The sequence below is a fragment of the Solanum verrucosum genome, unplaced genomic scaffold (genome assembly GCF_900185275.1).
Source record: "Solanum verrucosum unplaced genomic scaffold, falcon-dt-bn FXZP01000103.1, whole genome shotgun sequence".
NCBI classification, from domain to species: domain Eukaryota; kingdom Viridiplantae; phylum Streptophyta; class Magnoliopsida; order Solanales; family Solanaceae; genus Solanum; species Solanum verrucosum.
Window position 1 is genome coordinate 4,194,996 of NW_026020048.1, and position 26,036 is coordinate 4,221,031.

At 30.2% G+C, this 26,036-nt stretch overlaps 3 protein-coding genes across 3 annotated transcripts; all 3 read left to right on the plus strand.

Annotated features, from left to right (window-relative positions):
• Positions 1 to 947: 947 nt before the first annotated feature.
• Positions 948 to 2,372, plus strand: LOC125821881 (acyltransferase Pun1-like). The gene is made up of 2 exons (XM_049501245.1): positions 948 to 1,688; positions 1,788 to 2,372. The coding sequence occupies exons 1-2, from the start codon at positions 948 to 950 to the stop codon at positions 2,370 to 2,372; spliced, it is 1,326 nt and encodes a 441-aa protein (XP_049357202.1).
• Positions 2,373 to 6,419: 4,047 nt separating this feature from the next.
• LOC125821884 (acyltransferase Pun1-like) lies at positions 6,420 to 7,854 on the plus strand. Its single transcript, XM_049501249.1, has 2 exons — positions 6,420 to 7,154; positions 7,258 to 7,854. The coding sequence occupies exons 1-2, from the start codon at positions 6,420 to 6,422 to the stop codon at positions 7,852 to 7,854; spliced, it is 1,332 nt and encodes a 443-aa protein (XP_049357206.1).
• Positions 7,855 to 15,406: 7,552 nt separating this feature from the next.
• LOC125821885 (acyltransferase Pun1-like) lies at positions 15,407 to 16,842 on the plus strand. Its single transcript, XM_049501251.1, has 2 exons — positions 15,407 to 16,144; positions 16,243 to 16,842. The coding sequence occupies exons 1-2, from the start codon at positions 15,407 to 15,409 to the stop codon at positions 16,840 to 16,842; spliced, it is 1,338 nt and encodes a 445-aa protein (XP_049357208.1).
• Positions 16,843 to 26,036: the final 9,194 nt, after the last annotated feature.

Below are 26,036 nucleotides of genomic sequence, written 5' to 3' on the forward strand. Positions count from 1 at the left end.
AATGATGGATATGAGAAAATTCACATATATCAAGCATAAATTTGCACGTGCTCAAATTGGGACGAATGCCCCACACTAGCTAGTAGCAACCCAACTGGAAACATTAGTACAACAATAACTGTCTTTGTATCGTCGTTGTACGTCCCTTTTTTAACCATACAAATTGTTCAATTATTGATTTTCTTTTTACGTTAATTGAAAAAATAGAATTAGCACCCCTTCAATCAAATTGATGTGGTAATATTTAAAATGGAAATGAAATGAAATTTAAAAAAAATTAAATTTATAATTTAAAAATATTTATGTGATGGTAAATCATTTCATTATAAATTTAAAAATTAAATAAAATAATTTTTTAATATAAAAGGGACAGTGCCATTATTATTCAGGCTAAAAAGTAATTGCAAATTATCGTATAAATTGGGAAGGGCTAGAGTACGTAAATGAACCTATCTAGATATCACTAACTAGCTACCTTTCGTTTTTCCAAGTGTGCATAATTAATTGGTCCTATTAATTTCCTTTTGCGTTTATAAAGATTTTGTGTTGCTATAAATTATTTTATTAAAAATAAAATAAGTATTTTAAATTTAAAATGTTACTCTTTGATTCCATTTTATGTGACACCCTTTTTTTTAGTTTGTCCCTAAAACAAACAATGTCACCCCTCCTGATCTTCATGTGCTCCTTTGCGCATATGTATATGACATATGTGTGACTCAATCCCATGACATTATTTGAACAATCCTCTTATCTTATATGTGTGGACAAGTGTGAGTGGAGAGAAAGGATATGAAAGAATCTTTTCATTTTTATTATATTTTCTTTTTAAACAGAGTAAACAAAAAAAATATAGGACGGGTAAACAATTATGTAAATTATGTGTCTCTCTCTATATATATGAGAAATGGGGAGGCAATTCAACAAGCTTAATTACCATTGCATAGATGGCTTTTGCATTATTATCATCACCATCACTTGTTTCAATTTGTGACAAAACCTTTATTAAACCTTCTTCTCCCACCCCACCTACTCTTAGATACCACAAACTGTCTTTCTTTGATCAATTCATTGGTCATATTTATATCCCTTTTGCATTTTTTTACCCAAAAGTACAACAAAGAGAGGAGTCAAATAATTCTCATAATGAACTTTCTCATATAGCTCACTTGCTACAAACATCACTATCACAAACTTTAGCCTCTTACTATCCTTACGCTGGAAAATTGAGAGACAATTCTACCGTTGATTGTAACGATATGGGAGCGGAATTTTCAATTGTGCAAATAAAGTGTCACATGTCTGAAATACTTGATCATTCTGATGCATCTCACGCAGAGAGTATAGTTTTCCCCAAGGACTTGCCTTGGGCTAATAATTATGAAGGTGGTAATTTATTAATAGCGCAAGTATGTAAGTTTGATTGTGGGGGAATAGCCATCAGTGTATGCTTATCGCACAAGATTGGTGATGGCTGCTCTGTGATTAATTTACTTAATGATTGGTCACGTATCACTTGTGGTCATAATACGAACATAACTTTGGCTCCTAGATTTGTAGGAGATTCTATCTTTTCTACACAAAAGTATGGTCCTCTTATTGCTCCACTGATGGAATCCAATGTTAGTGAATGCGTACAAAAAAGATTCATTTTTCCTACCGCCAAGTTAGATGCTTTTCGAGCTAAGGTAATACTCTCTCTATATATACTACATACCATCAGGTAAAGTTATTTATTGATGATACATATAACTTAAATTAATAACATTTGGGGTCGTAATTTGAAGGTGGCAGCAGAATCAGGAGTAGAAAACCCAACAGAGACTGAAGTTGTTAGCGCGCTTCTTTTCAAATGTGTAATAAAGGCAGCATCAAATACTACAACTACTTCAAAGTTGGTTCACTACTTAGACGTACGTACTATGATGACACCTCCTCTACCTCGAAGTGCCATTGGAAATATCTTGTCTGTTTTATCCACAATAGCAACTAAAGAACAAGACATTGAGATACCAACGTTGGTTCGTAATTTAAGGAAGGGAGTTGAGGTGGCGTACAAGAAAGATCAAGTGGAACAAAATGAATTTATCTTAGAAATAGTAGAATCCATAAGAAAAGGGAAAATACCATTTGATGATGAAAATTGTAGCATGTATTTTTGCTGCAATCTTTTTAAATACCCATATTACAATGTAGATTTCGGATGGGGAAAACCTGAAAGAGTGAGTATACCAAATGGTCCTTTTAAGAATTTTTTCTTCTTCATGGATTATCAGAATGGACGAGGCCTTGAGGCGCGGGTAATGTTGAAGAAACAACATATGTCTGAATTTGAACGTGATGAGGAACTCCTTCATCAATTAATTGACTGACCTCTCTGTCGTCTTCAGGAGTTTTATGTGTGTCTGTGTCTTCTCTTGAGTTTGAAGTGTGAATAAAAAAAAGTATCTCATCCATCAATTCAAGGCTGCGTGTTCCCGGACTTTACTAGTAGGATTATATATATTGTGTATGTATTTGTCATTGTTGTTATATATTTTGCCTTTAGGAGTAATAAATTGAAATCTGCATGCATGTTGATGATTTCATTTTCGCTGTGATTTCGCTCATTTCATTCTACTTCCAAGTTATTTGTTTGACCAGAAAAATTATGATTCATATTTTCTTCAAAATTCAAAATAAATTTTACTTTATTTGAAAATTAATATTTGATTTTGAAAAAATTTAAAATTTAATTTGAACTTACGTTTCAAAAACAACTTATCGTCTATTTTCTAATTCACTTTCAAAAAACAGCCGTACATTCAAATATAAAAATTATTTCAATTACTATAATATAATATGAGAAATAGGGAGGCAAATTACAATTGTTAAGCTAACTATATTGCTCAGGGGCGGACCTAGAGGTTGCCGAGGGGGTTCCACCAAAACTCTCTCGGTAAAAAATTACGTTGTATATTTAAGGTATTTTTAAGAATTTTTATGTTTATATATTGATTTTTAACCTCTTGAAGGTAAGATTAGAGGTTGACTTAATTGTTGAGGGGGTTCAAAACTCACCTCGAGGTTCCAAAATCAAATCTTAGGCACTGCACCTTTTTTTCCCGAACCCCCTTAATGGAAATATTTATTTAGCTACAGTATTTTGTTTTAAATAACCTTTTTCATAGTTAAAAGGTTATTAATTAACTATGAAGTTTAATCATAACAAATTATATGTGGCTACATCATTTAACTACACTATTTTGTAATATAAAGCAAAATTATTTATTTAACTACAATATTTTGTTTCAAATAATTTTTTGTGTCTAAAATGTTACTATTACTATAATAAGTTTCAAGTCATGAAAAAAAAGAATAATTAACTATGAAATTTTATTATAGCAAAAAAGATGTGGTTATTTCATTTAATTATTGCCATAAATTTTTATAACTCGAAGTAAAATTATTTATTCACCTACATTATTTTATTTCAAATATATAATTTATTGTAGCTAATAAAATGTTACTATTGCAGAAATAATTTTTTTAGCTTGTCAAAATTTATGGTTAGCCACAAAATATTACTCTATATCAATAAGTTGTAGTTATTTGTCTAATAATTGTAGCAAACATGAGGAATTAGCTTTGGTATAAAAGATTAATATATAAATTTATTTGTAGTTATGAAATTCAAATACCTGTGGCTATTTGCTACTATAATTTTTTTCATTTATAGCTTAGATTTCGTAGTTATTAGCGTGGCACATGATTAAATAGGAATGCAGCCCCACACCTACCAATTCCATTAATGAGAGTATTGTTAAAAAATTAAGTTAAATAAGTAATGCATAAATGAACTCTCTGTTTTGGTGTGTGTTTTTAGAGAGGGTCCCTTTTGGTGTTTAGGGTTCAAAAAGTCTTCGTTTTTATGCCGGACTCCTTTATATTCATTCCCCACTAAATAACTATATTATATACCCCGAACTAATTTCACTTAATTGATACTGAAATCAGTATCATTTGTAGCCCCTTAAAGTTGTATGTATAATTCATTTAGACACCTCAACAAATCTTGTTTTCTGTTAGACACTCCAACCTTAAAAAATAAATACTTATTGAACCTTTTTCTGACACATAGTCAAAAGAGAAAGTGCGTGTATTAACACATGCATATGATGTGGCAAAATAACAAATCAAATAAAGACACGTGACATTTTAATTTAAAATAATTATAAAAATGAATTTTAAATATAAAGAAGTCAAAATCATAAAGGAAAAGACTTAAAACTTTTTTTAAAAAAAAAGGAAAGAAATTAAATACCCCCTCAGTCCTCACCCCACCCCACTGCAAGCTTCTCCTTTTTTTTTTTCTCTCTTTCTCTAACAGTTTCACCGTTGTTAATGCTTCATTTAGTAAAATTAGAGGTTTTTAATATATATTATGTGTGAATTTTAATAGATACTAATTTTAGTTAAGATATCTAAATAAATTATGTGAACAATTTTAAACGGATGTAGATGATTTATCTTATTAAAAAGACTACTCATCTATTAAATGATGGATATGAGAAAATTCACATATATCAAGCATAAATTTGCACTGCTCAAATTGGGACGAATGCCCCACACTAGCAAGTAGCAATAACTTTGTCTTTGTATCGTCGTTGTACGTCCCTTTTTTTAACCATACAAATTGTTCAATTATTGATTTTCTTTTTACGTTAATTGAAAAAATAGAATTAGCACCCCTTCAATCCAATTGATGTGGTAATATTTAAAATGGAAATGAAATGAAATTTTAAAAAATTAAATTTATAATTTAAAAATATTTATGTGATGGTAAATCATTTTATTATAAATTTAAAAATTAAATTAAATAATTTTTTAATATAAAAAGGACAGTGCCATTATTATTCAGGCTAAAAAGTACTCCCTCCGTTTCACAAAGAATGACCTGGTTTGACTTGACACGGAGTTTAAGTAAATAAAGAAGACTTTTGAATCTTGTGGTCCTAAATTAAAGTTATGTCAAATGTACAAAATTGCCCTTAATCTTGTGGTCTTAAACATGTCACGTGGAAAGCAAAAAGTAAAATGTTACCAAAAAAGGAAAGAGGTCATTCTTTTTGAAACTGACTAAAAAAGAAAGGAGGTCATCCTTTGTGAAACGGAGGGAGTAATTACAAATTATCGTATAAATTGGGAAGGGCTAGAGTACGTAAATGAACCTATCTAGATATCACTAACTAGCTACCTTTCGTTTTCCCAAGTGTGCATAATTAATTGGTCCTATTCATTTCCTTTTGCGTTTATAAAGATATTTCTGTGACTATAAATTATTTTATTAAAAATAAAATAAGTATTTTAAAATTAAAATGTTACTCTTTGATTTTATTTTATGTGGCACCCTTTTTTTAGTTCGTCTCAAAAACAAACAATGTCACCCCTCCTCTTCATGTGCTCCTTTGCGCATATGTATATGTCATATGTTAGTGAAAAATTACAAGATAACAAAAATACAAGATTGCAATTAAAAATAAAAATGAAGAAATAAATCTTTTCAGGTTGAGGCGCGGATATTTCGCTCTCTTTAAAGAGATTCAAGTCCACTACAGCAAATGTTTTCACTGGTCCAGCAGTAGTCCTTCTTGACTTGTCCCTTCCAGGATACAACAATCTATTCACAAAATATAACTCAACAACTCTGGGCAAGAGTTGAGTCCAAAGCTCCACAAAAAGAACACCTCCCTTCAACTAATAAGAACTCTCTTTTTGACAAACTTTACTCTATATTTTCTTATGTATTGTGTGTCCCAAACCAAATAAAAACCACCACTATTTATACTAGAAGAAGTCTTCCTAGCAATGAATAGGAAGATAATGGTGTAGTAAATAGTGAAGATAAATTGTCTTAAAAGTTACATAGGTTACAAGGTATAATGGAGGAATAAAGAATGAGATAATGGAAAACCATTACATCTTCTACCAGAAAAACCACAAAACGGACAGCCACTACAACGTTATGACAAAGTAATGCCAATTAAGCCAAATGATAATAAAGATGACATCAAATGTCATCAACTGCCAAACGGTAGTAATGCACCTAATGACGTGTTATTAGGCAGAAAACAAATGACATTTAGCAAAGTATAATAATATTAAAATGCCACAACATCATATGTGTGACTCAATCCCATGACATCATCTGAACAATCCTCGTATCTTATATGTGTGAGTGGAGTCTTGTGGACGGTATGAGGTCACATGAAAGTTGTTACAGAAAGGATATGAAGGAATCTTTTCATTTTTATTTTATTTTCTTTTTAATAAACAGAGTAAATAAAAATAATAATAGGGCGGCTCAACAATTACGTGTATATATATATATATATGAGAAATGGGGAGGCAATTCAACAAGCTTAATTACCATTGCATAGATGGCTTTTGCATTATTATCATCACCATCACTTATTTCAATTTGTGACAAATCTTTTATCAAACCTTCCTCTCTCACCCCTCCTACACTTAGACTTCACAAGTTATCTTTTGTGGATCAATCCTTAAGTAATATGTATATTCCTTTGGCATTTTTTTACCCTAAAGTAGAAGAAAGAGAAGAGTCAAATAATTCTCATGAACTTTCCCATATAGCTCACTTGCTACAAACATCTCTATCACAAACTTTAGTCTCTTACTATCCTTACGCTGGAAAATTGAGAGACAATGCTATTGTTGATTGTAATGATATGGGAGCAGAATTTTCAAGTGTGCGAATAAAGTGTCACATGTCTGAAATACTTGATCATCCTTGTGCATCTCATGCAGAGAGTATAGTTTTTCCCAAGGACTTGCCTTGGTCAAATAATTATGAAGGTGATAATTTATTAATAGTGCAAGTAAGTAAGTTTGATTGTGGGGGAATAGCCATCAGTGTATGTTTATCGCACAAGATTGGTGATGGCTGCTCTGTGAGTAATTTCCTTAATGATTGGTCACGTATCACTCGTGGTCATGCGACGATAACTTTGGCTCCTAGATTTGTAGGAGATTCTATATTGTCTACAGAAAAATATGGTCCTCTTATTGCTCCACTGATTGAGTCCAATGTTAGTGAATGCGTACAAAAAAGACTCATTTTTCCTACCGCCAATTTAGATGCCTTTCGAGCTAAGGTAATACTATATACTACCATCAGGTTAAAAAAAAATCATTTATTGACGATGGATATAACTTAAAACTAAATTAATTAATAACATTTGGGTTCGTAATTTGAAGGTGGCAGTAGAATCAAGAGTAGAAAACCCAACACGGGCAGAAGTTGTTAGCGCGTTGTTTTTCAAATGTGCAACAAAGGCAGCATCAAGTACTACAACTACTTCAAAGTTGGTTCACTACTTAGACGTACGTACTATGATGAAACCTCGTCTACCTCGAAGTGCCATTGGAAATGTCTTGTCTGTTTTCTCCACAACAGCAACTAAAGAACAAGACATTGAATTACCAACGTTGGTTCGTAATTTAAGGAAGGAAGTTGAGGTCGCGTACAAGAAAGATCAAGTCGAACAAAATGAACTTATCTTAGAAATAGTAGAATCCATAAAAAAAGGGAAAATACCATTTGAGGATGAAAATTGTAGTGTGTATTTTTGCAGCAATCTTTGTAAATACCCATATTACAATGTAGATTTCGGATGGGGAAAACCTGAAAGAGTGAGTATACCAAATGGTCCTTTTAAGAATATATTCTTCTTCATGGATTATCAAAATGGACAAGGCGTTGAGGCGCGGATAATGTTGAAGAAACATCATATGTCTGAATTTGAACGCGATGAGGAACTTCTTGAGTTAATAGACTCACCTCCATGTCTTTAGGAGTTTTATGTGTGTTTGTGTCTTTTCTTGAGTTTGAAGTCTGAATAAAAAATAGAAAAAAGTCTCTCCATCTATTCAAGGCTGCGTGTTCTCGGACTTTACTAGTAGCTAGGATTATACTGTGTGTATGTATTTTTCATTGTCGTTATATATTAATAAATTGAAATTTGCATGCATGCATGTCGATAATTTCATTTCCACTGTGATTTCGCTCATTTCATTTTACTTCCAAGTTATTTGTTTGACGAGAAAAATTATGATTCATAGTTTCTTCAAAATTCAAAATAAATTTTACTTTATTTGAAAATTAATAAAATTTAAAATTTAATTTGAACTTACGTTTCAAATTTAAACTCCAAACAACATTTTCAATTATTTGTAGGAACAACCTATCCAAACTAATCACAACTTCGTAAAATTCAAATAATGAATTCAAAATTTGAAGCTTTATAATGACCATCAATGGTGAACTCTTGTTGCTGTAATTTTAGAGATTTGAAATTTATTCTTAAAAACATGATTTTGTACAAATTTTCGGTCTTTCTGTTCATCTTTTCGTCGTATTTTTGGATTAAAATAGTGAAATACGGGCAAAAACTAATTTGATGATAGTTATTTGAATGAAAATTTTAAAGAAGAAGAAGAAGAATAAAAAAAAGAAAAGGAGAAAGATAAATAATGACAGCGAAAGAGACGGAGAAGCAAAAGAATAAAAAGAAGAGGAGGAAGAGGAAAATGGGCTGAGAAAGAGGGGAAAACTGTACAATTTTCTTAATTCCAAAAAAAAAATGTTATATTTAGTTAAAAAAAATTATGTTGCCATAGATGGTAAATATTTTTATAATACAACATATTTATGTGATTTACCCTTAAAGAATTTTGTTGTGATATACCTAGTGGACGTCACAGAGGTCCCTGATTTTAACACGATGTATGAGTTACGTTGTACGATCCATCAACTATTATGTTCTTCTTCAGGAACAAGCACATCATGATTCATCTTGGCACTAGGAAACAATAACAAGATCAACTGGGCACTCAAAGATAAACAGGAGTTCATTGATATTGCTGAGACAGTGTACCGTGGACAGATTTAACATTAATATACGAATATATTTTTAAGTGGCGTAAAGTCATGTCATAGTAGTTGTTTTTCTAAAAATATAAAAATAAAATTTGGTCGGTAAAGTATTACTTATATATTTCATAACAGTGAGTAGAGCCGTCAATATAAGCTAGGCATGTTGGGTCGGCCAGGCCTAACCCATGATTTGATCGGGCTAGGCTACGATTTTTGGAGCCCATTTAAGAAAAAGGTTTTTTAGCTCGGCCTGAATAAGTTTGTCGATTTGTGGGGCTTGAGAAATATGGATAGGGCCAACTCGTTGGCCAAATAAAAATTAATTAAAAAATAAAAATAAAATAAAGTATTAAAAATAACAGGTGTCTACCCTCAAAATTTGTTTAAAGTATGAAATATTACAATTTAAATACAAATTATGTTTATAAAATATGTACTACATAAAATAAAGTTCCTAAAATTTCTAGGGAATCACTACGTAGGCCATAACCTATGGAATATTATCATAGTTTTTTGTGTTTTATTATGATCATTGAAAAACAATTAGGTTAATATTTCTATTTAGCTATTTATGTTTTTACATTGAAACCAACTTAATAAATATTATATAGATAATTTTATTTGTGTATTTGATTAACAAGTAGTAACACTAGTCAATATTCATGATGATATTTTTAAATTATAATTTAATTTAAAAAAATTATAAAAAATATACTTTTAAAAAAAGAGGGCTGGCCCGGCAAAACCCGTAGCCCACACACTTATGGATTGAGCCGACCATTTTCTAGCTCACATAAAAAATGGGCTAGCCCGACCTGACCGTGAGTTGTTACCAGAAACAAAGGATAAGAAGGAATCTTTTACTTACATTCGCTATTTTTTTGTGTTTCCGCTATATCTTTTCTCCTTAAAAGTCTATTAGCGGACAATACTTTAAAATATGGGTGATTTTGTTAAAGAAATTAACATTAAAACTAACTTAAACCCAAAATTAATTCAAGAGCTAGATGACCAAATCATATTAAAAAGATTATTCATCTCTTGAATAACCAATATGGAACTCTTCTACACTTGATATCGAGTGTAACATAAGTTTCATGTAAATAACTTTGAGATGATATCATGTTGTGTTTCATGCAAATAGCTTTGAACATGTTAAAGAAATGAACATTGAGTCTAACGTAACTAGCTCAATTAACCTTGAAGGTGTGGTGGTGTATACTACATCAAAAATAATTTTTAGTGATAATTAATTAACGATAATAGCTTAATTACCGCTATATATAAATTTTTACTTGTAATTAACACTCCGTAAATGTCTCTAAAGCCTATAGCGACACTAGATCTAATGGTAATTAATTAATACTACAAGTAAAAACTTTAACATTTTTTATTAATATATATATTTATTATCGCTAAAAATTATTTTTATTATAGTGATGATCTTGAAGATTTGGCCAGGCAAATAGGGGTCAAAATTTTAAGACCATCTAATTTATTAAGGAAGCTCAAGATGCAAGGATTATTCAATTATTATGACATAACATAAATCGGTACATGGTCAAATGGGGATGCAGGCCCCAGAACAATTTAAAAATGCATTGCACCAATAGCTTTGCCTTTGTATTGTTCCTTAACCAAACAATTCAGTTGTTATCTTTGATTCTCTTTTTACCTTATAAAAAGAACAATTATGTGTCGTCTGGTTGTCTACAGGTAGCACCCCGTCGATGCATATCTAGGGAGGGTTTTATCGTAAATCTCTCAAATAATATTTAGTGATAATTAATTAACGATAATAGCTTAATTATTGCTATATATATATATTTACTGGTAATTAACACTCTGTAAATGTCTCTAAAGCCTACAGCGATACTGGATCTAATGATAATTAATTAATACTACAAGTAAAAACTTTAACATTTTTTATTAATATATCTATTTATTATCGCTAAAAGTTATTTTTATTATAGTGATGATCTTGAAGATTTGGCCAGGCAAATAGGGGTCAAAATTTTAAGACCATCTAATTTATTAAGGAAGCTCAAGATGCAAGGATTATTCAATTATTATGACATAACATAAATCGGTACATGGTCAAATGGGGATGCAGACCCCAGACCAATTTAAAAATGCATTGCACCAACAACTTTGCCTTTGTATTGTTCCTTAACCAAACAATTCAGTTGTTATCTTTGATTCTCTTTTTACCTTATAAAAAGAACAATTATGTGTCGTCTGGTTGTCTACAGGTAGCACCCCGTCGATGCATATCTAGGGAGGGTTTTATCGTAAATCTCTCAAATAATATTTAGTGATAATTAATTAACGATAATAGCTTAATTATTGCTATATATATATATTTACTGGTAATTAACACTCTGTAAATGTCTCTAAAGCCTACAGCGATACTGGATCTAATGATAATTAATTAATACTACAAGTAAAAACTTTAACATTTTTTATTAATATATCTATTTATTATCGCTAAAAGTTATTTTTATTATAGTGATGATCTTGAAGATTTGGCCAGGCAAATAGGGGTCAAAATTTTAAGACCATCTAATTTATTAAGGAAGCTCAAGATGCAAGGATTATTCAATTATTATGACATAACATAAATCGGTACATGGTCAAATGGGGATGCAGACCCCAGACCAATTTAAAAATGCATTGCACCAACAACTTTGCCTTTGTATTGTTCCTTAACCAAACAATTCAGTTGTTATCTTTGATTCTCTTTTTACCTTATAAAAAGAACAATTATGTGTCGTCTGGTTGTCTACAGGTAGCACCCCGTCGATGCATATCTAGGGAGGGTTTTATCGTAAATCTCTCAAATAATCTTTAGTGATAATTAATTAACGATAATAGCTTAATTACCGCTACATATATATTTTTACTGGTAATTAACACTCTGTAAATGTCTCTAAAGCCTACAACGATACTGGATCTAATGATAATTAATTAATACTACAAGTAAAAACTTTAACATTTTTTATTAATATATCTATTTATTATTGCTAAAAGTTATTTTTATTATAGTGATGATCTTGAAGATTTGGCCAGGCAAATAGGGGTCAAAATTTTAAGACCATCTAATTTATTAAGGAAGCTCAAGATGCAAGGATTATTCAATTATTATGACATAACATAAATCGGTACATGGTCAAATGGGGATACAGACCCCAGACCAATTTAAAAATGCATTGCACCAACAACTTTGCCTTTGTATTGTTCCTTAACCAAACACTTCAGTTGTTATCTTTGATTCTCTTTTTACCTTATAAAAAGAACAATTATGTGTCGTCTGGTTGACTACAGGTAGCACCCCGTCGATGCATATCTAGGGAGGGTTTTATCGTAAATCTATCTCTTTTCCTAGCTAGATCATACATAGTAGTAGCGTTATTTTAAAAATAATACTTAAATATAGATATGTGATTTATGTTCGAAGTATCATATAATACTATAATAATTGAATGCATCTTTTTATGTGAGGTTAGAAACTTAAATGTTATATCTATCTTATTTTTTTCTTTCTAAAATAATTAGGTTATATACCTCTCTAAGTGGTTATTGATAGCACTTTTGACGTTTAAATTAAAGAAAAATTTGCTCTAGTCTTCAAATTTTCAAGTTTGTTACATTGAAAATTCCTAAAGCAAAATTATTTTAAGTTCAATGATAACAACCTAAAGGTTAAACTAGTCAAATTTATATCTTAAATCCATCTTTTCAAAACAGTGCGTCGATCTTTTCGAAATCCTAGGTAACGCCTCTGCCTTCCTTTTGTGTATGTATACATATATGTCTCATCTATGAGAAAAAGAAAACAGGAGAGGCAAATCAACAGTAGCATTACATAGAGCTAAAGTAGTGTTGTATTCAATTATCATATGGCAATGCCAGTATTATCACTACCATCACTTGTTTCAATTTGTGACAAATCTTTTATTAAACCTTCTTTTCTCACCCCTCCTACACTTAGACTTCACAGGCTATCTGTTATCGAACAATCTTTTAGTAATATGTATATTCCTTTTGCATTTTTTTACCCTAAAGTTTTGTTGGGATATATACTATTAACCATGTGTTAAGAAATAATATTTATTATAGAATAAATATTTGTTCAATTTTAATAGATCATATATTCGTTTATGGTGTCTATTTACTTATATAGTAGATGATTTAGTGTGTAGAGTTTTAGCTTATACACAGAGGATTAAATCATCGGTTCTTATAAGTATAAAGTTTTTTGTTCACAATCTAGGATGGAAATTGGACATGCCATCGGTACAATTGTAGCACAAGATTATAGGTAATTTATCTTGATTATGGGAACGGTATAGTTCCAACTTCTTGTGCTAGTGCATTTTGTATGTACTGAACGGGACCGAGTAGAGATAGTTGTTTTAGACTGACTGACAAAACATATTCTCTAAACTATTAAATGTACTTATATTCTTAATCCTGATATAACTATTATGATCTGTATATATTAATTATCGTTTTGATTTATTAAAAGGTGATATTCTGAGATGGGTCAATATGCCTGGTAAGTTGGATGATAATAATATATATTGGTGAAATTATATGTTAGTTGATGAAATCCATATCTCGTTATAGAGATTGATTGATATGCCTTTTTGAGAAACTTATAAGTTTTCATCGTGTCAAACCTTGCAAGTGGATTTATGAATCCGACACATGAAATAAGTTAAGTAGTGCTCTAAAGGAAATTAATCATTAAGTTAAATTCATCAGTAATTTAATTTATTGATTAGTATCTGAAATCTTAACATGGGGAATTACATAAGTGTTTAATGGGGAATTACAAAATATAAATAGAGGAGTGCAATTACGAATTTCTAGTGGAATGATTTGTAATTTATTATGGTAAGAATAATTCAAATTAATTATTTGGAATTATTTCCATAATAGGAAGCCTCAGTAATTAATTTTGTGGTCCCTCCAGTGCCCATATTTAACTAGAACTCAGAATCCTAATTCTAAAGAGAAAAGGGGAGAGGCGTTAGTGTTCTTATAAAAAGAAAACTAGCGTGTATTTTTCGGTTGAAAGAAAGATAACGTGTGTTTGGTTCTCCTCTTTGGACTGTGAAGAAATCTCTATAATTAGGGATTCTTCTTGCCCTAGATTGATTAGTTTTCTATTCATACTTGCCCACCCAAGTATTGAGAGAGTTCAGATGTGAACTTGGGATCACTGTAGAAGACCATAGCTATCTTGTAGATTTACTTGAAGGTCTGTCTAACTTGGGGATTCGCTTGAAGGTATTTGTTCACGCTTCAAGAGGTATTTATCGAATTAAATTTCAGTATGTTTATGTGTTCTAGCATGATTATGTGATCTAGCGTAAACGATTATTGGTTATCTATTATTCATGTAAGCAGTAAGATTCTAGTATGCTTCCGCTGTGCATATATGTTTTCCAACAATTGGTATCAGAGCCACGCTTACATCTTATTAGATAACATGATATATATGTATGTATATGTTTTTGATACATACATTAATATGCAGTTTTTATTATATTGATGATCTTGAAGATTTGGCCAGGCAAATAGGGGTCAAAATTTTAAGACCATCTAATTTATTAAGGAAGCTCAAGATGCAAGGATTATTCAATTATTATGACATAACATAAATCGGTACATGGTCAAATGGGGATGCAGTCCCCAGACCAATTTAAAAATGCATTGCACCAACAGCTTTGCCTCGTCGATGCATATCTAGGGAGGGTTTTTATCGTAAATCTATCTCTTTTCCTAGCTAGATCATATATAGTAGTAGCGTTATTTTAAAAATAATACTTAAATATAGATATGTGACTTATGTTCGAAGTATCATATAATACTATAATAATTGAATGCATCTTTTTATGTGAAGTTAGAAACTTAAATGTTATATCTATCTTATTTTTTTCTTTCTAAAATAATTAGGTTATATACCTCTCTAAGTGGTTATTAATAGCACTTTTGACGTTTAAATTAAAGAAAATTTTTCTCTAGTCTTCAAATTTTCAAGTTTGTTACATTGAAAATTCCTAAAACAATATTATTTTAAGTTCAATGATAACAACCTAAAGGTTAAACTAGTCAAATTTATATCTTAAATCCATCTTTTCAAAACAGTGCGTCGATCTTTTCGAAATCCTAGGTAACGCCTCTGCCTTCCTTTTGTGTATGTATATATATGTCTCATCTATGCGAAAAAGAAAACAGGAGAGGCAAATCAACAGTAGCATTACATAGAGCTAAAGTAGTGTTGTATTCAATTATCATATGGCAATGCCAATATTATCACCACCATCACTTGTTTCAATTTGTGACAAATCTTTTATTAAACCTTCTTTTCTCACCCCTCCTACACTTAGACTTCACAGGCTATATATATATATATATGAGAAATGGGGAGGCAATTCAACAAGCTTAATTACCATTGCATAGATGGCTTTTGCATTATTATCATCACCATCACTTGTTTCAATTTGTGACAAAACCTTTATTAAACCTTCTTCTCTCACCCCTCCTACACTAAGACTTCACAAGTTATCTTTTGTGGATCAATCCTTCAGTAATATGTATATTCCTTTGGCATTTTTTTACCCTAAAGTAGAAGAAAGAGAAGAGTCAAATAATTCTCATGAACTTTCCCATATAGCTCACTTGCTACAAACATCTCTATCACAAACTTTAGTCTCTTATTATCCTTACGCTGGAAAATTGAGAGACAATGCTATTGTTGATTGTAATGATATGGGAGCGGAATTTTCAAGTGTGCGAATAAAGTGTCACATGTCTGAAATACTTGATCATCCATGTGCATCTCATGCAGAGAGTATAGTTTTTCCCAAGGACTTGCCTTGGGCGAATAATTATGATGGTGGTAATTTATTAATAGCGCAAGTAAGTAAGTTTGATTGTGGGGGAATAGCCATCAGTGTGTGCTTATCGCACAAGATTGGTGATGGCTGCTCTGTGATTAATTTCCTTAATGATTGGTCAGGTATCACTCGTGGTCATAATACGACCACAACTTTGGCTCCTAGATTTGTTGGAGATTCTATATTTTCTACAGAAAAACATGGTCCTCTTATTGCTCCACTGATTGAATCCAATGTTAGTGAATGCGTACAAAAAAGATTCATTTTTCCTACCGCCAAGTTAGATGCCTTTCGAGCTAAGGTAATACTCTCTATATATACTACCATCAGGTAAAAAAAGTTATTTATTGACGATACATATAACTTAAATATAATAACATTTGGCGTCGTAATTTGAAGGTGGCAGCAGAATCAGGAGTAGAAAACCCAACACGGGCTGAAGTTGTTAGCGCGCTTCTTTTCAAATGTGCAACAAAGGCAGCATCAAGTACTACAACTAGTTCAAAGTTGTTTCACTACTTAAACGTACGTACTATGATGAAACCTCGTCTACCTCGAAGTGCCATTGGAAATATCTTGTCTGTTTTCTCCACAACAGCAACTAATGAACAAGACATTGAGATACCAACGTTGGTTCGTAATTTAAGGAAGGAATTATTTGAGGTGGCGTACAAGAAAGATCAAGTGGAACAAAATGAATTGATCTTAGAAATAGTAGAATCCATAAGAAAAGGGAAAATACCATTTGAGGATGAAAATTGTAGTATGTATTTTTGCAGCAATCTTTGTACATTCTCATATTACAATGTAGATTTCGGATGGGGAAAGCCTGAAAGAGTGAGTATGCCAAATGGTCCTTTCAAGAATCTATTCTTCTTGAAGGATTATCAAAATGGACGAGGCGTCGAGGCGCGGGTAATGTTGAAGAAACATCATATGTCTGAATTTGAACGCGATGAGGAACTTCTTGAGTTAATAGACTCACCTCCATGTCTTTAGGAGTTTTGTGTGTGTTCTCTCAGACAACTTTAATTTACTAGTAGGATTACATTGAATTTGTCATTGTTGTTGTTGTCGTTTTTTTTTGTCTTTAATTTAGAGTAATGAATTGAAATCTGCATGAACGTCCTTTCTCCAAAGCTGTGATTTTGCAACTTATTAAGTACTAAGAAATTGTTGTTGCTATAAAATTTGAAATTTCGAGTTTGTGGACGTCTAGCAAATTACATTATTTGATGTTAGATTAAGAAGATAAATTTAGTTTGCAAGTTTAAAATATTATTCAACCCTAAGGGTGTGTTTTGTACGGAGAAAAATGTTTTTCAATTTTTCCATGTTTGGTTGACTTAAAATGTTTGAAAAACTCTACTTTATACTTTAATTTTTTTCTTACCCTACCCATACCCTGTACCCGACTCTCCCTATTCAAAAAAATAATAATTGAACTTTTAAAATTTTCAAGTATATTTTTACTAGTAAAATCACCTGCGCTTCGCGCGGGAATTTATATCATTGAATTTATAAGATAATACTTAAAACCTATGAGTCATTAAAACTAAAACTATATATCATCTTACATGCAAGATTACATATAACAAACATTAATAATGTAAAGGAAGATGATAATTATAATATCTTATCATTTATCCTTGAAGGCTGCGTGTTCTCGGACTTTACTAGTAGCTAGGATTATACTGTGTGTATGTATTTGTCATTGTTGTTATATATTGTCTTTAGGAGTAATAAATTGAAATTTGCATGCATGCATGTCGATAATTTCATTTCCACTGTGATTTCGCTCATTTAATTTTACTTCCAAGTTATTTGTTTGATGAGAAAAATTATGATTCATATTTTCTTCAAAATTCAAAATAAATTTTACTTTATTTGAAAAATTAATAAAATTTAAAATTTAATTTGAACTTACGTTTCAAATTTAAAAAAACAACTTATAGTCTATTTTCTAACTCACTTTCAAAAAATAGCAGTACATTCAAATATAAAAAATATTTCAATTACTATAATATAATATGAGAAATAGGGAGGCAGATTACAATTGTTAAGCTAACTATATTGCAGGGGCAGACCTAGAGGTTGCCGAGGGGGTTCACCCAAACTCTCTCCGCAAAAAATTACGTTGTATATTTAAGGTATTTTTAAGAATTTTTATGTTTATATATTGATTTTGAACCTCTTGAAGGTAAGATTAGAGGTTGACTTAATTGTTGAGGGGTTCAAAACTCACCTCGAGGTTCCAAAATCAAATCTTAGGCACTACACCTTCTTCTTTTTCGAACCTCTTAATGAAAATATTTATTTAGCTACAATATTTTATTTTAAATAACCCTTTTCATAGTTAAAAGGTTATTAATTAACTATGAAGTTTAATCATAACAAATTATATGTGGCTACATCATTTAACTACACTATTTTCTAATATAAAGCAAAATTATTTATTTAACTACAATATTTTGTTTCAAATAATTTTTTTTATCTAAAATGTTACTATTACTATAATAAGTTTCAACTCATGAAAAAAATGAATAATTAACTATGAAATTTTATTATAGCAAAAACGATGTGGTTATTTCATTTAATTATTGCCATAAATTTTTATAACTCGAAGTAAAAATATTTATTCACCTACATTATTTTATTTCAAATATATAATTTATTGTAGCTAATAAAATGTTACTATTGCAGAAATAATTTTTTTAGCTTGTCAACAATTTATGGTTAGCCACAAAATATTACTCTATAGCAATAAATTGTAGTTATTTGTTTAATAATTGTAGAAAAAATGAGAAATTAGCTTTGGTATGAAAGATTAATGGATAAATTACTTTGTAGTTATGAAATTCAAATACTTGTGGCTATTTGCTACTATAATTTTTTTTCATTTATAGCTTAGATCTCGTAGTTATTAGCGTGGCACATGATTAAATAGGAATGCAGCCCCCACCAACTAATTGCACTAATGACTTTGTCTTTGCATCGTCATTGGAGAGTATTGTTAAAAAATAAGTTAAATAAGTAATGCATAAATGAACCTATAAATATCACTAACTAGCTACCTTCGTTTTTCCATTTGTAGGATTTGGTCCTAGACTCCTACTTATCTCCTTTTGCGTGTATAATGAAACAAAGATTTTAAAAAAATTATAATCTTATTAAAATTAAATGTTATAATTAAAAATGTTGTTATCAAATTTAAATTTTAAAATCAAATCATTTTGGAATATTAAAAAAAAGAAGAGTCTCTTTTTGGACAAATTAATTTATTTATTTTTTAAGGTGAAGTGTACCTACTTTTTCTTTTCTTTTTGAAATAAGGGAGAATAAATGGAGGAGAAGATTATAAGATGGGAAATAGAATCTTCATAATTGTAAGCATTTGAACATAGATTTACTTGAAATTTGAAAACCAAGGTTTTGAAGTTAAAGTTTAAAGTTAATAGTTGAATGTATGAAGCTATGTTTGGACATGCATTTCAGTTTTAAAAAAATTTAAAAGTATAATGAATATAAAAAAACATTTTTTGCTTGAAAATTCATCATCAAAACTAACGAACAAATTGTTTCAATGTATAACCAAACAATATTTTAAAACTGTCTATTGAAAAATTAGATGAAAAAAAATAAATTAAACTCACGTCCAAATTAAACGGGCCGTTAATTCCTTTTGTGTGTATATAAATACTACTCCCTCTGTCCCATTTTATATGTTATCATTTTCTATAAATAGTTGGACTACAATACTTGTCATTTTATAAAATTTATGCATAAATTACCATATTTTGCCTATTATACTCTTGATGGAATAGTTAATTAATCTTGTCATTTATTAATAAAGTTGACTTAAAAAAATATTAAATACCGGTAGAAGGGTAAAGTTACATCATTTCTTAATGCAAGTGCAAAATAAAAAGGTGACATATAAAATAAGACGGAGGAAGTAATATGTAGTAGTACGATGTATTATTTTTAACTCCAAACATACAACGCTCACATGGATGGCGTTAAATTTTGGTAACATTTTAATATAGTAAAAGGTGTTTTTAACATTTCATGCCATCAAAGTCAAGATTGCATCAAATATGAAAAAGATGTCATGTCTAGTAGTAAGGAAAGTCCGGGCCTGCCCGGGCCAACAGGGATAAAGTTATATTATTGTTATATTTTATGTACTATTAAAAAATTAGTAAAGATTGTTATAATATATTTTGCTCATAAGTGAGTTAATATAGAAACTTATTTGTCATTTATCTTTTTAATTTCAATTATAAATAGTAAATAAATGTAGCGATGAGATTGAGGGTAGAAATGAAACATATCTTTCTAAATTTAAGTAAAAATAAATAGAGTAGAACTAACATTAGGGTTATCAATAGGACAGTTCAGTCGGTTATTTTTAAAAAATTATATCATTTCAATTTTTTGGCTATTTATAATGTATAATCAAAATTAAAATTTTAAAACCATCCCAATCCTAATTTATGTGACACAAGCAGTACAAAAATCAGCCTTTTCTTGTTGTCTTACAAATATTTTAAGTTATTAATTATTGTAATTTATAATACTTTTTATTTAAGTTTTTAATAATATATGTTAACTTTCTATGTTCAAGAGTTAAACCAATTAAATTAAGTCTTTAATTTTAAATATTTTAAGTTGATAAGTATTGTGATTTTTAGTATTTTTTAGGTCATTTTCAAATAATATATGTTACTTTTTCAGTCTCATTTTATGAGTAACAATAGAATTTTGAGAGTCAATTGACATTCACAAGAATGATATTTGAAGAATTTGCGATTGGAGGTACTAATTGAAGTGGGCCCCAAATAATTGTACTAATTACTACTCGAGTCCGGAGTCAGAAGGATAAAAAAATTTGTCCAAAATTCCAAAAGGGCAACAAAATTCATTTTAGAACCAAAAGGGCAACTTTGTTGCAACTAATTTGAGCGACATTAGTTCAACCGTTACAAAGTTGTCATTTTAGTTCTAAAATGAATTTTGTTGCCCTTTTGGAATTTTGGACAAAATATTTTACTCTTTTGGCTCCGGACTCTTACTACTCCCTCTGTCCACTTTTAATTGTCATGTTGCGCTTTTCGAAAGTCAATTTGACTAATTTTCAATGTTAAATTAGATTACATTAATTCGATATTTTAAATAAAAATTTAGATATTCAAAAACTATACGAAAAATACTATGAATTGCAATTTTGCAAATCGATCAATATGATGAAAAAATACATCATGAAATGTTAGTCGAAGTTCTTATAGTTGAATATAAAAAAGGAAATCATATCAATTAAAAGTGGACGGAAAAAATATGTGATAAAACTTAAAATTGGCGGTAGAACTGGCAAGTGAAGTATTCCCGTTAGAGGATAAATTTGGAAAACTTACCTTTGTATGTTGAATGGCAAGAATTGAAGTGGGCCATAAATGTGAATGTGAATAAGCAAGCTAAGTATGTTCATGGAGTAGTTGCTTAGATAGTAATATTATAAATATATGTGTGTCATCTATGCATAATTAAGAACAGGAGAGGCAACCTTGAATAGAGCTAAAGTAGTGTTATGTTCACTTTAATTATCAATTATCATATGGCTATGTCATTATTATCATGATCAGCATCACTTGTTTCAATTTGTGACAAATCTTTTATCAAACCTTCCTCTCTCACCCCTCCTACACTTGAGACTTCACAAGCTATCTTTCATCGAACAAGATATTTTAAATAAATTTTGACTCCTAAATTTGTAGGAGATTCTATCTTCTCGCCAAATAAATATAGTCCTATATATTATATATTGCCCCACAAATTAATATTGTCTAATGTCAGTGAATGTGTATAAAAAAGAATCATTTTTCCTACAACCAAGTTAGATGCACTTCGAGCTGAGGTAATCATACCACAAGTCCATTATTATTTGTTTTTACCACAAATTAATGTTGTCTAATGTCAGTGAATGTGTACAAAAAAAAAATCATTTTTCCTACAACCGAGTTAGATGCACTTCGAGCTATCTTAAGCATACCACAAGTCCATTATTATTTGTTTTTATGGTCTTTTTCTTCATGTTGTAGAAAGATATTTAATATTATTTCACCTGTTTCAATTTATATGCCAAAATTTGACTTGATATATATTTGGGATTTACTGAAGTTGTGAGTGCTCTTCTTTCCAAATGTGCAACAAAGGCAGAATTTATAAGGATGGAAGTTGAGAAGGCGTACAAGGAAAATCAAGTTGAACAAAATTAATTGATCTTACAAGTAGTAGAATCCATGAGAAAAGGGAAAATACCATTTGAGGATGATAATTAATGTAGTAGTATTATATTCTTGCAAATAACATTATATTTTGATGTTAGATTAAAAAGATAAATATAGTTCACAAGTTCAAAATATTATTCAACACTAATGCATTGAACTTATCCAATTTATTGAAAAAAATTCTAACAATATTCTCTATAAAATTTCAATGTCCACTAAACAAAAACAAATTAAAATCGTTTGAACTGATCAACGAGAGGTAGCACTCTTCGGTTAGTATTGTAATATGGAGGCATTTATCTAGACAATATTCATGTTGAATTTATTAAGTAGGAGTATTTTGTCTGTCAAATTTATTCTGTTGGTATATCATACTATAAAGTGGTCCCTTCAAGAATTGCTTCTTCTCGATAGATTATAAAACTGGACAAGGCGTGGAGGCGCGAGTAATGTTGCACAAACAACATATGTCTGCATTTGAACGCGACGAGGAACTCCTTGAGTTTATTTCCTTACTAGCTCCAATAATATTAGTAGTATTTACGTGATGTGTTGTTTGATTGGGGCATGAAGTTCTAAAAAATAAAAGAAGAAATTTCGAAATCTGTTATCATAAATATAAATTGTGTATATTGGTACGGTGTTGTTATGTAATTTGCTAAAGTACATCATTAATGATTTGTAACCAAATTAATTTTTATATGTTAACAAGTAAATATATGGAATGAATCAGGATAAATAAAGTGGAATTACTATTGATTAGTTAAGTATTATCGACTATAATTTGTTTTTGGACTGAAGATCGTATTAATAATGTTGTCGTATATTAAAACTATAACCAAAAATATACTCTATGTTAATAAAATTAGTTGCAATTTAGACAAGGCAAATAGGGATATAGACCTAAATCCCTAATAATGTTGGTGAACTAATAATGATGATAAATAATAGGAACAAAAATGAAGTATCAAGACATGGTAGTAAATTAAAATATATTTTTTTCAAAAAATAACAAGAACTTCAAGATTTGAAATTCATATTGGGCCTAACTCAATCCCAAAATTTAAGAGGAAACCAAGCAAATATCCTATAAAAGTATAATACTTACAAACATATACCCCTTTACATTGAGTCCGGCACCAAAATGGACACTTTTGAACCCCAAACACTAACACCAAAATTCGACTTTCAAATCAGAATTTTTGTTGAAAAAATGATTTTAGTATCTCAAAAAGAAATATTCATATTATCTTCTATATTTATCATATTAAATGGGTGTTAATATCCAGTTAATTGTCTTATAAATTAGTACTCCCTCCGTCCCTATTTAGTTGTCCACTTTTAAAATGGCACACATATTAAGGCAACAATGATTAGCATAGTGAAGTTACAACTTTGCTCTTATTAATTATGATTCCAAAATAAATTTATTCAAGATAACTAATCAATGTTGGGGGAAGTTTAAATTTTCAAGAAGTTTAAATGAGGGTATAATAGGAAAAAAAAAATTGTCCTTTCTTGATTTGTCAAAATGGACAAGTAAATAGGAACATCTAAAAGAGGAAATATGGATAAGTAAATAGGGACAGAGGGAGTATTAATATTGGTCTATATATGGCAGTTGCCAACGTCTGTTTCCTCCTAATTAGTCTTCAACCTTTTGCCTTTAATCTTCATAAAATAGCCTTTATAACTCTTAATTCTGACAGTTGGTTGAGGACTATTTTTGGCTATATATATTATCCTTCCATTATTGATTAAGGGTGTAGATAAGAACAAAAAGAGTTTCTTCCATCTCTTTCCAATATTATGTTGTGCTGGGTTTTCTTTTGGATTAAATCTTTGTTAATTTCTGGCTCCTAGTTTTATACTAGAAGAGCTTATTGAATCTTGGGGAATACACTTATACCGGGTGAAATATTCTTCAGGACAGTGTCAAGAGTTCATGGTAAAGTACAAGCTTTGGTGAATTTGGTAAGTGTTAGTGATTAAGATGTTTTCCGTAAGATTTACAACAATTTTAACCCCAACTTCCAAATCGAGAACCAACCACACCCAACTCAGGACCTAACTTTTAAACTCAAATTTAATTATTTTTTTAAAAGCAAAAAATTAAAATTCTTTTTGTGTGTGTATGTGGGGGGTAGGGGAGTCGGGATACGATAAGGTAAAAAATAAAATTAGTAAATATTTTACAAAAACAAATTTTTAATGTTTTTTTTTTCTTTGGGGAGGGGGAGGGGGGGGGGCGTGTGGTCTGTTAGGGGGTCGAGACAGAGGTGGGCTAGAAGAATGAAATTTTTAAACAAAAAAAAATTAAAATCGTTTGAACTAATCAACGAGAGGAAGCACTCTTTGGTTGGTAATATGGAGGCATTTATCTAGACAATATTCATGCTGAATTTATTAAGTAGGAGTATTTTGTTTGTCAAGTTTAATCTGTTGGTATATCATGCTAAATATTATGATTAGGGATTTATTTTGGGCAATTAAATTTTAGCCACAAAATTTAATTTATTGCATGTGTTACTAATCCAAGTAAGAATTTGGAGAAGTGAAAGAGAAGAGAAACAAGAGGAGCCGGATCCGTTTAATTAACTGTTGGTTTAGCATTTTTTTATGCACGTTAAAAATAATAATAAATACAATGCTTAAATTATTAAGTTATTCTTATTTATTACTCCTAGTTTTTTTTTAGTTTTTTTTTTAATATTTTTTGAAAAAAAAAACGTTTCTTTAAAATTAAGCCATAGTTGAAAATAATGGACTAGTTTAATTTTGAATTTTTTAAAAAGTGATAATCATTTTGGGATATTTTCTTTGAGCTAAACGATAATTGAAATAAAATGGAAAATATTCGCTATTGATATGTTTATTTTTATTTATTCATAATTCTAAAAAAAAAAAATTATTTTTATTTGTTACTTTTAATGTATCACGAAAATTATTATTTTTCATGTTTACCCTTAATATTAAGAGATCTCTAATATTAATTATTTATGGTTCAAATCATTTTATAAAAATTATATTAAACATCAAAGTCACGTAAATCATTAGGTTTGTTTTTCTGTCCGCCTGCTCTGTTTTTTGCCTATCTATGTATCTCTGTGTCTGTGTATTCCTCCCCATGAATTCTTTTTTATCTCTCATTCTATCAAATCCATCCCCCTCCTCAACTCCTCTTCATCGTGCTCCTGTGTGACTCGATACCGCAACATAAAGATTGGAGATAAAATGTAAAGAGTGTTTATCATACGAACAATTTTCATGTCTGTGGGTATGGAATTGAAGTGGTAAGCCAAAAAATGTGAGTATGTGTGGAAAAGCATGAGTAGAGTCACGTGTGTATGGTATGAGGTCACATGAAAATTCTTACCAGAAATGATATGAAGGAGTCTTTTCATTTTTATTTTATTTTCTTTTTAAACAGAGTAAACCAAAAATTTTTTGAATGAAATTGAAGTGGTAAGCCAAAAAACGTGAGTAAGTGTGGAAAATTGTGAGTGGAGTCACGTGTGTATGGTATGAGGTCACATGAGAATTGTTACCAGAAATGATATGAAGGAATCTTTTCATTTTTATTTTATTTTCTTTTTAAGCAGAGTAAACAAAAAAAAAATTGAATGAGTAGCTTCTTACGAGAGATACATTTTGCACACTAACCGACTAAGTCGAACTCCATCAAAACCAGACAACTACTGTCATAAATCAAGCAAGGAACAGAGCCGCTCGAGGAAGCGCACAAAACAACATTTGAAAACGAGCTAAAATTAAAAGAGGGAGTTCACCTTCTTCAGGGCAGCAAACGAAACAAGACTAGCAGAGAGATGAACTTTTCCACACAAACACGAACCGAACAACGGATGAGAGGCCTGAGCAGTCAACTTCGGAAACAAACTAACTAGG